The 11,311-nt window shown below is 43.1% G+C and overlaps 1 protein-coding gene across 2 annotated transcripts in view; it reads right to left on the bottom strand.

The window, feature by feature from the left end:
- Positions 1-11,311, bottom strand: part of msra (methionine sulfoxide reductase A) — a 33,804-nt gene that overhangs the window by 2,107 nt on the left and 20,386 nt on the right. For both annotated transcript variants that reach the window (XM_017440077.3, XM_017440078.3), the window contains exon 5: positions 10,380-10,486. In XM_017440077.3, coding sequence (XP_017295566.1) covers positions 10,380-10,486 — 107 coding nt within the window. The remainder of the gene's footprint in view (positions 1-10,379; positions 10,487-11,311) is intronic.

Below are 11,311 nucleotides of genomic sequence, written 5' to 3'. Positions count from 1 at the left end.
CACCATCAGCACCATCATCACCATCAGCACCATCATCACCATCAGCACCATCAGCAACATCAGCACCATCATCACAATCAGCACCATCAGCACCATCGACACCATCGACACCATCAGCACCATCAGCACCATCAGCACCATCAGCACCATCAGCACATAACGCTCGGTGCTCAGAGGGAAGACATCGGCGCAGAAACACGGACGTTGTTCGGTTGAGGAAACGGTGAAAACGAAACAAACGCTGTCATGTTAAAGTTTCGAGGTTTAATATGAGCTAATGTAGCGTTCTTTCACACCGGCGTGTTGTTTTTGAGAAAGAGTTGTTTTGCCAGTATGAAAAACCATAAATAAAAACAAACTGGCTTTCAGCTAGCGTTAGCCTAGCCTGGATGAAGACTTCTGCCCATTTCTCCACACTCCGTGCTCTAATCTAACTACTGATAATCATTTATTAGAACACGGCTTTAAAATGACCTTTAAGGTTTGATCTGGTTGGTTTTCACCAAAGTTGCTCCAGTTTAATGTTAATGTGGTCACAGACGTCTGGACGTTCAGGTTAATTATTTATTGGACGCCATGTTTGATTTGGAGAAGCTGCTTGACTTGAAACCAACAGCAAACCGTAATTCACAGCTCGACGTGTCCTGAAACTACGTTAACACATAACATCATCAATCATTTGTCAATTAGAGTTTAGGTTTTTTGTTAAATGAATCATTTTCCTTCTTCAGCTACAAGCAGCTCATGTCTTTGTATCTTCTTATGATGCAAATATAACTTTAAGCTTAAATTTCTATTGCATTTGAACAGAAAGAACCTTTTAGTAACATAAAAGCTCTTTTTATTAGTCCCGAAACAATTAAACTAAGACTGTGCTCAGTAATTTCACACATTGGTGGTTCTAATTCTTTGTAAGAGGTAATTATTTGAAAAGCATTTTACCCTAATTAATGTCAGCACTTGAAGACTCTTAAAGAAGTCAGCAAACAAACCCAGAGGGCCTGAGAAGTTTGGAGGCAACACAAATAAAAGAGTCCGTGAGTTTAGTTTCACTTCCTGTAAAGTTTACATCTTTTTATCTGAGTCAGGTGGAGGAACAACCAGGCAGGGCAGATAAACAAAAAGACTAAAAAAAAAAAACAAATCCTATATTTACTGCAGTTTCCTCCCACGGTCCAGAAACATGAATGTTAAGCCGAGTTCCTCACCTCTTCTCTGATGCATCTCTTCTTTAAAAAAAACTCTCAACAACCAGGCTCCATCTTATATTAAAGATCTTCTTGTTCCATATTTTCCTAACAGAGCACTTCGCTCTCAGACTGCAGGTTTACTTGTGGTTCCTAGAGGTTCTGAAAGTAGAATAGGAGGCAGAGCTTTCAGTCCTCAGGCTGACACCCTGTCTACTTTTAACACTAGGATTAAGACTTTCCTCTCTGATAAATCCTAGAGTTCGGGTTGGTTTGGGTTTCCTGAATTCTCCCTTAGTTCTGCTGCTTTAGGCTCAGACGGCTGGTTTCCTCTCTCTGCTGCCGTTATTCTCTTTACTCTCCGTGTTTATTTATTGCAGTCATTAATCTGTGTTTTTCTTTATCTTCCAATAGAAACTACACCTGGACCACAGAAACTACACCTGGACCACAGAAACTACACCTGGATCATAGAAACTACACCTGGACCACATAAACTACACCTGGACCACAGAAACTACACCTGGACCACATAAACTACACCTGGACCACAGAAACTACACCTGGACCATAAAAACTACACCTGGACCACAGAAACTACACCTGAACCACAGAAACTACACCTGGACCACAGAAACTACACCTGGACCATAAAAACTACACCTGGACCACAGAAACTACACCTGAACCACAGAAACTACACCTGGACCACAGAAACTACACCTGGACCATAAAAACTACACCTGGACCACAGAAACTACACCTGAACCACAGAAACTACACCTGGACCACAGAAACTACACCTGGACCATAAAAACTACACCTGGACCACAGAAACTACACCTGAACCACAGAAACTACACCTGGACCACAGAAACTACACCTGGACCATAAAAACTACACCTGGACCACAGAAACTACACCTGAACCACAGAAACTACACCTGGACCACAGAAACTACACCTGGACCATAAAAACTACACCTGGACCACAGAAACTACACCTGAACCACAGAAACTACACCTGGACCACAGAAACTACACCTGGACCATAAAAACTACACCTGGACCACAGAAACTACACCTGAACCACAGAAACTACACCTGGACCACAGAAACTACACCTGGACCATAAAAACTACACCTGGACCACAGAAACTACACCTGAACCACAGAAACTACACCTGGACCACAGAAACTACACCTGGACCATAAAAACTACACCTGGACCACAGAAACTACACCTGAACCACAGAAACTACACCTGGACCACAGAAACTACACCTGGACCATAAAAACTACACCTGGACCACAGAAACTACACCTGAACCACAGAAACTACACCTGGACCACAGAAACTACACCTGGACCATAAAAACTACACCTGGACCACAGAAACTACACCTGAACCACAGAAACTACACCTGGACCACAGAAACTACACCTGGACCATAAAAACTACACCTGGACCACAGAAACTACACCTGAACCACAGAAACTACACCTGGACCACAGAAACTACACCTGGACCATAAAAACTACACCTGGACCACAGAAACTACACCTGAACCACAGAAACTACACCTGGACCACAGAAACTACACCTGGACCATAAAAACTACACCTGGACCACAGAAACTACACCTGAACCACAGAAACTACACCTGGACCACAGAAACTACACCTGGACCATAAAAACTACACCTGGACCACAGAAACTACACCTGAACCACAGAAACTACACCTGGACCACAGAAACTACACCTGGACCATAAAAACTACACCTGGACCACAGAAACTACACCTGAACCACAGAAACTACACCTGGACCACAGAAACTACACCTGGACCATAAAAACTACACCTGGACCACAGAAACTACACCTGAACCACAGAAACTACACCTGGACCACAGAAACTACACCTGGACCATAAAAACTACACCTGGACCACAGAAACTACACCTGAACCACAGAAACTACACCTGGACCACAGAAACTACACCTGGACCATAAAAACTACACCTGGACCACAGAAACTACACCTGAACCACAGAAACTACACCTGGACCACAGAAACTACACCTGGACCATAAAAACTACACCTGGACCACAGAAACTACACCTGAACCACAGAAACTACACCTGGACCACAGAAACTACACCTGGACCATAAAAACTACACCTGGACCACAGAAACTACACCTGAACCACAGAAACTACACCTGGACCACAGAAACTACACCTGGACCATAAAAACTACACCTGGACCACAGAAACTACACCTGAACCACAGAAACTACACCTGGACCACAGAAACTACACCTGGACCATAAAAACTACACCTGGACCACAGAAACTACACCTGAACCACAGAAACTACACCTGGACCACAGAAACTACACCTGGACCATAAAAACTACACCTGGACCACAGAAACTACACCTGAACCACAGAAACTACACCTGGACCACAGAAACTACACCTGGACCATAAAAACTACACCTGGACCACAGAAACTACACCTGAACCACAGAAACTACACCTGGACCACAGAAACTACACCTGGACCATAAAAACTACACCTGGACCACAGAAACTACACCTGAACCACAGAAACTACACCTGGACCACAGAAACTACACCTGGACCATAAAAACTACACCTGGACCACAGAAACTACACCTGAACCACAGAAACTACACCTGGACCACAGAAACTACACCTGGACCATAAAAACTACACCTGGACCACAGAAACTACACCTGAACCACAGAAACTACACCTGGACCACAGAAACTACACCTGGACCATAAAAACTACACCTGGACCACAGAAACTACACCTGAACCACAGAAACTACACCTGGACCACAGAAACTACACCTGGACCATAAAAACTACACCTGGACCACAGAAACTACACCTGAACCACAGAAACTACACCTGGACCACAGAAACTACACCTGGACCATAAAAACTACACCTGGACCACAGAAACTACACCTGAACCACAGAAACTACACCTGGACCACAGAAACTACACCTGGACCATAAAAACTACACCTGGACCACAGAAACTACACCTGGACCATAGAAGCTACACCTGGACCACAGAATCTACACCTGGACCACAGAATCTACACCTGGACCACAGAAACTACACCTGGACCATAAAAACTACACCTGGACCAGCCATTCTGTGTTTGTCTCTTTCCTGTCCTCTCAAACCCCAGCTGGTGGAAGAAGATGGCCGCCCATCCTGAACCTGGTTCTGATTCTGCTGGAGGCCTCTTCCCGTTAAGAAGGAGTTATTTCTTTCCACCGTCGCCTCTGTGCTGCTCAGGATGGAGGATTTCAACAAAGTGAAAATCTGATGCAATCTGCTTTTCTACAAGAAAGAGTTAATTTTAGATAAAAACATGGCAGCTGGCCTTTTGACATTAATTGGCGACTACCTGTGATACTGAAAATGGCAGGATCCCCCTGTTACCCTGCTGTGGAGGCATCTCTATCATGCCTCCTCCTGCCTCTCAGTGTTTCAGTGCGTTTGCTTTCTGCCGGTGCTGATGCTGTGTTAGCAGCGTGCTATAAATGCATAATTCACATCCATTAATTTGCATGTCAGAGAAGTAGATTGCTCATTTGGAATGCAAATAACTCGACTGCTCTGGTGCAGCAGGAAAACGTGAACAACACTGATAAGCACCCATGAGACGGAGAGAAGAATGGAAAGAAAAAAACTGGAAGGAAACGAGGTTAAGCCGCCACGTTAAAGGCACGAGAGAGGGAATTTTAAGACAGAGGCAGAGGAGAAAAAGCAGCAGATTTGAGTTTATATGAGCGGTTTGGGGGGAAGAAATGTAGTCAGAGCAATGAGAACAAACTGCTTCAACACCCATGCTCGCACCCACAGGCCGAGCACACTTTATTACATTAAACACGCATGCAACACACACACACACATTTCCCACTACCTGCCATTTCAGACGCAGTGCACACCCTAATGATGGGTAGGAGGCAAGAAAAGAAAAGGGAGGCTCCTTTCATGCTGCAGACAACCACCAGCCGCCTGCAAGGTAATTTTCTGCAGCGCTGTTGTGCCTCACACACACACACACACACACACACATATATATATACACACCAAATTACCCAATCACGCCCTGTGCGAACAATACAATCAAGCCAGGCGGCGGAGCGAACACGGTCAATACCATGACACCGAATGGACCGCTCTTTTTTATTTTTAGCAGGCCTGGTTTAAACTTCATCACTTTCTCTGCTCACATTTCGTCGGTCTCCATTTTTTATGGTTTCAAACTAAAACCACGGCTCAAAAAATAAATAAATAAATTAACAGCCGTTGAAGGAATGCATGTCGCTCATCACTAAGATCACCTCACGATGAGAAACGCTGCAGTTTTAACGTTGCGCCCAATCTGAGGATATTTTACACAATCTGTTAACGCCTGAACGACTGTCAGCTACTACCATCTTTAATCAGAGCTGTAAAAAACGCTTAGCTGTGGCAGCCATTTTAAATTGGAGTGAATCAGATGTAGACAGCCAGCCAGTAATTACTTTGTGAGCGTTTCGTTAAAATCAGTCTGGCGGTTCATGAGATATTTTGCTAACAGTAGAGACAAACACACACAGGTGAGGGCAAAAACATCATCGCTCTTCCTCCTCTTCATTCAGGCAGCATCTGCTCCGAATGTCCCAAGAAAATCCTCAGATCTGTGCTGCGTTCGAGCAGATCTTCTGTTTGGGTTGAAGTAACTGAGCAGAAGCTGACAGAAGCAGCTGCAGCCGCCGTAAAAACAAAGACTTTAAAGAGAATTTTGGGAGCGCAGATTCATAAATATTTCAGAAAACGCCAAGTTAATATGTGGAGGTTAATGCGGCGACTCCCAAAGAAGAGAGAGGGAGAGGAAAAAAAAAACACTGAATTATTTACATTTCCTGTCCTATTTACTCAAATTTAAAGAAACTTTATGTTCTGAAACGTAATATTTAAGAATCTGAGGGAAATATACGTCAGTGTGCGTTACTTCTGCAACTGAAGCGATTTTTGTGAAGGACAGATTTAATACCCAGATGGTTTGGCATGGAGTGTGTTTGCTAAAGGCCAAGTGCTCTCACACACACACACACACACACACACACACGTACGTGCACACACATGCAGACACAGATGGAAGGGGGTGGGGGAGCCAATCTGGTGAGAAAAAAGCGAGCGGAAACCAAATCTAAGAGAGATTTTCAGGAGGTGGTTAGACGAAGGAAATCTGTCCGTCCGTCAAACGTCTCTTTACTTGGGAGGAAAAGTCACAAAGAAAATGTTTGAAAAAAAATAATAATCATGCCTTAATGCATGTTTATGAACTCGTTATGCATCTTTCTGTGCAGGAGCAACTGTCAGCCTTTTATTTCTAAAACGTTCAAATCTTTAAGTGAGGCTGTGTGGACAGTTAATATCTTACCTGCTGTACATAACTGAAATAAACAAGCTAACAGCTAATCCAGGAGGAGTCGAGAACGAAATGGGTTCCTGCTGTCTGGAAACAGCTCTGACCTCAACAAGGTTTTAGTGTCTGTTAGCGAAATATCTCACGACTCATCGGACGAATTTCACTGAGTGTTCTGCACCTCCACGGCTGAATAATCTGTTCAAGATGGCCGCCACAGCACACTAATATCAGAAAACACACAAATGGCTCTAACTGAGTTGGTTTTACAGAAATGATGCTCCAGTTTGGGTGGTAGTAGTGGAGAGTCATCACATCACGTCCTTCAAGTTGGAGTCAGCCCTGTTTGTCTGTTAGCAAAATATCTCCTGACCTGGATGAGGGCTGTCAGCTGAGGTCTGCGGGTGTTTCTGTGTAAACACATTCAGACAGTCTTTGACATTAACGCGGTTCAGAACCATTTGGGTCACGTTTCAGCAGAGTTATCTCTCGATGAGGCGAACGAACCGACGGAGGTGATATATGAGTAACAACGATCGACTCCACAGAGCTCCGTGTCAGAGCAAAGACTGAAAATCCACCTCTGACAGCTGCCAGCCGTTCCCCACAGCTTCACCCTGAACGTAGCATCTGCTCGGCCTTTAATTAGGCGAATATGTGACATGATGCTGACCTGGGACTGAAACGGGTCATTACAGGGACCACCGTGGGTCCAACCCGCCCCTAAAACAATCAGAACAAACATTAAACTCAAGAGTGTTCTGGTAATCCACTTTAATTATTAAAACCCTAACGAAATGAATATTTTATTAAGGAGCCTTTTGATAAACGGCTCAAACAAAAACAAAGTTACATCTTCAGAATATTATCTTTAATCTGTCCTCCAGGTGACTCCAGGTGACTCCAGGTGACTCCAGGTGACTCCAGGTGACTCCAGGTGAAGGGATCAGACCTTTATCTGACCCCGACTGAACCTTTGAGTCCACCCAGATAAAGATATTATGACGTCATTTTCAAACGGCTCCAACTCTCTCCTTTAAGGAAAGCTGAGCCTTTATTTGTTTATATAGAAGCAGAAGTATTTATGCGTTATCATTAATTCTGATGAACTGATGTAAGTCTGTGTCTTTGTGTATCGGCAGCAGGAAGAGGGAAACATGTTCACGTACCACCAGTGTTGGCCTCGCTCCACGGACTTCCTGCTCATTATGGGATTGATTTTAGGATTTTATAGCTGTTTTTGAAGGCCGCTAATGGCCTGGCCCCGTCTCGTCTACGGGAACTTTTACATTATCGAGGTTCGTCTGCAACACTGAAGGCAACTAACTTCATGTTCGTACAGAAAAGCAACGATGGAGCCTCGTTTCATATTAAAACCCATCTGATCGGTCGGATTTAGCTTCAACGGGGCTTAATAAACTGATTTTATTCACTGTTTTATTATAAGTTGGCTTTACTAGTTTTTACTCAGTTCTCCTTTTGACTCTTTCATTAATATTTTGTTTGTGTAGGATTCAGTTTAGGATTCAGACATCTTTTTTCTCCAGCTTCAGCTGAATAAATTCTTTAATAACTTCTAAACCAACCATCAAATAAAAAGAATCACTTTCTATCGATGGCAGAATAGTAAAAAAATAATCTGAACATTGATAAGTAATCTGTGTGCAGGAATGGACTTTTATGACCTTTACCTGGTGGGTTCTACATGATTTATGAATTAATTGACACTGATTTTAACAAACTAAACAATCAATATCCAGATAAATCTGTTTAACAATTCTCAGGGTTTGTTTTATGGGAAAGCATGGCTGCAGTGGAAGAAAAAACAAAAAGATTTACATGAAAATTACCAAATTCTTTAAAAAAATAATGAACTGAGAACCTTTTAAATTTGATTTTCAGCTAAATAGGTTTGCATTCTGTGGCTTTTCTTTCATTTCTGATCACAGAACAGCACCTGAATCTCTGACTCATGCTTCGCTTTAACAAGCTGAAATTGTTTTGATTATCAAAACCTAAACTATTACTTTGAAAGGAAGCGGCTGGAAGAAATCATTGGGTGCACATCCTTTGACAAGAAGCTGACCTTCTTTGGGATTCGGGCTTTGAGAATTTCACTTCAGCACATTTTGGTATCAGAGCCGCTGCAGTTTTGACATCTCTGTTAATTAACCTTTTCAGTTTCTTCACCTCTCGGCGCGTTCGCTGGCCGCCTTTTCTGAGTTTCTGTTCCAGCGTCGCCACTCCTCCTTCCTGTTTGTTTTCTGCTCACTTCATGCATAAAAGATCACGGCAAAAGGGGGACTTTACGTGTCGACAGAAAACTGCAATAATAATGTTTTCACTGACGAATCCTTTCATTTTGTGAGGTTCTACTGGGAGAAAATAAAAAAGTAGGAAAAGTCGGGGCAAACAGGGCGAGGAGCGAGAAGGAGAAAAAGACTAATGAAGACCAGACGACACTAGAAAAGAATAGAGTAGAATAGAGTAACCTCTCTGCCGTCAGTTGCCATGGTAACAAGCCCTTTGGTGGGATGGCGGCGGAAAAGCCTCAGCAGGAGAGGACTGGAGAGCGGCGGCGTGTGAACATCTTTTGTGTGCGCCGGCTTTAAAAGCGTGCGGACATATATGATGCACGCACGGCGCCGACGTGCCGCGCATCGACAAACGGCCTCAGCTGCAGGCGGCTGGGGAGCAGAGAGGCATGATGGGAAATGGAGTCTGAGGCAGACGAAGGGACTGACGAGAAGACCGGAGGAGGAGGAGGAGGAGGAGGAGGAACATGATGATGGTTTTCACACCTTTAATTGTATCAGAGATGAAGTTTATGTTCATAAAGTAAATAAATTATCAGACTGGACGGTTTTTGCACACAAGAATGATTCATATGGTCTCATTTAATGAGTCTTGATGTTTATTTTATCTTTTGTAATTTATTTTTTCTGATTTTCTTGTTATTATCTGCTGCCATGAAAGGGGAGCGATCATGTAAGTCCCTGTGTGCTCATTTCTTTATGATTATCAGATCAACATGTGATTTAACTTTTCAAATCAACCCAATTCAAGATGACTGATTAACTCAAGCAAACACAAAAATGTCTACAACTCAGTCAGTTTTACAGACATTGAGCTGGAATCTGGTGTGGTAGTAGCTGAGAGTCATCCTGAACAGATACTCTGAGCTGTAACAGATTCAGCAACAGATTTGTTTAAAACTTGAGCATTAAAGGTGGTGAGTGACATGCATTCCTTTAGGAAATGCTACTTTATGTTCATTTTTACATCAATATTATGAAATGTTTGAATAAATGATTAATATTTTGGGTCAGAAAATGACACTTAAGCCTGCTGACTGAACTGAATCTGAAGAATAAGCTGTTTAGAAACCCAGGATTGAGTTGTTGCTGCTTCTTTATGCTCTCCTCAGTTTCCAGACTCATGAGTTTCCTTTGCTATCTGCTTCCACCACTTCTGTCATCCTTGCTTTTTGTTTCTAAGTCTTGTTTTGTTTAACTTATAGGTTTGCTCTGGATTGCCTGTTTCATCTTCTTGGAGCCCAGCTGCCCGCCTCCTGCCAGCATCCTACATTTAGGCTCTCATCTCGTCACAGATTTTACAAAAACAACATTACTGCAGAAGTTTGAATGTATTTTTTCTCAATCCTGGATTAAGGATTTTCCAGGTTTAAATCGGCACCACAACAAGGACTGATTTATCTGTCTACCTTCTGATACTGATCTTTGGAGGCCAAAGCTTCCTGCAGCTGCTCCTGTGTGAAGGTGTAGATGGCGGAGCGGTACGTCGTCCCAATATCGTTCCCCTGACGCATCCCTGAAGCACACACACACACACACACACACACATGTTCAAATAAAAACCAAAAGGATTTCAGCTGACGTGAGGCGTCTGTCCTCGGTTCTTGGCAAACAGAACATCCCTTCATGTAAAAACAACAGCTGACAGCTTTTCCAAAAATATGACTTGTCTGTTTTGGCAGAACTGATTTTTTTTGGTTACTGATTTCATCATTTCACTGTCAGCCTGTCAGCTTCTCAACTGCAGTGTTTCGAGCTTTCTAAGGATGGTGTTAATGTGTTGTTCTGCTCATCAGCCTCACAGGTACAGACTTTCATGCTCCCTCAAATCTGGAGAAGAGATCAAGTCTCATGTGACCCACCTTTACAGCGTTCTCCCTCTTTACTTTAGAGTTAATAGGCTGTTAGATCCTGAATTTTGCTGGAAGTTACTAATTGTAGCTGCAGGATGCTAAATGTTGCCAAAGGATGCTAAATGTTAATGCTAAATGTTGCCAAAGGATGCTAAATGTTAATGCTAAATGTTGCTGCAGGATGCTAAATGTAGCTGCAGGATGCTAAATGTTGCCAAAGGATGCTAAATGTAGCTGCAGGATGCTTAATGTAGCTGCAGGATGCTAAATGTAGCTGCAGGATGCTAAATGTTGCCAAAGGATGCTAAATGTTAATGCTAAATGTAGCTGCAGGATGCTTAATGTAGCTGCAGGATGCTAAATGCTGCTGCAGGATGCTAAATGTAGCTGCAGGATGCTTAATGTAGCTGCAGGATGCTAAATGTAGCTGCAGGATGCTAAATGTAGCTGCAGGATGCTAAATGTTGCCAAAGGATGCTAAATGTAGC

This window comes from Kryptolebias marmoratus, linkage group LG19, assembly GCF_001649575.2.
Source record: "Kryptolebias marmoratus isolate JLee-2015 linkage group LG19, ASM164957v2, whole genome shotgun sequence".
NCBI lineage: Eukaryota > Metazoa > Chordata > Actinopteri > Cyprinodontiformes > Rivulidae > Kryptolebias > Kryptolebias marmoratus.
Note: the sequence above shows the minus strand (reverse complement) of the source record. Positions and strands in the feature narration are given on the sequence as shown.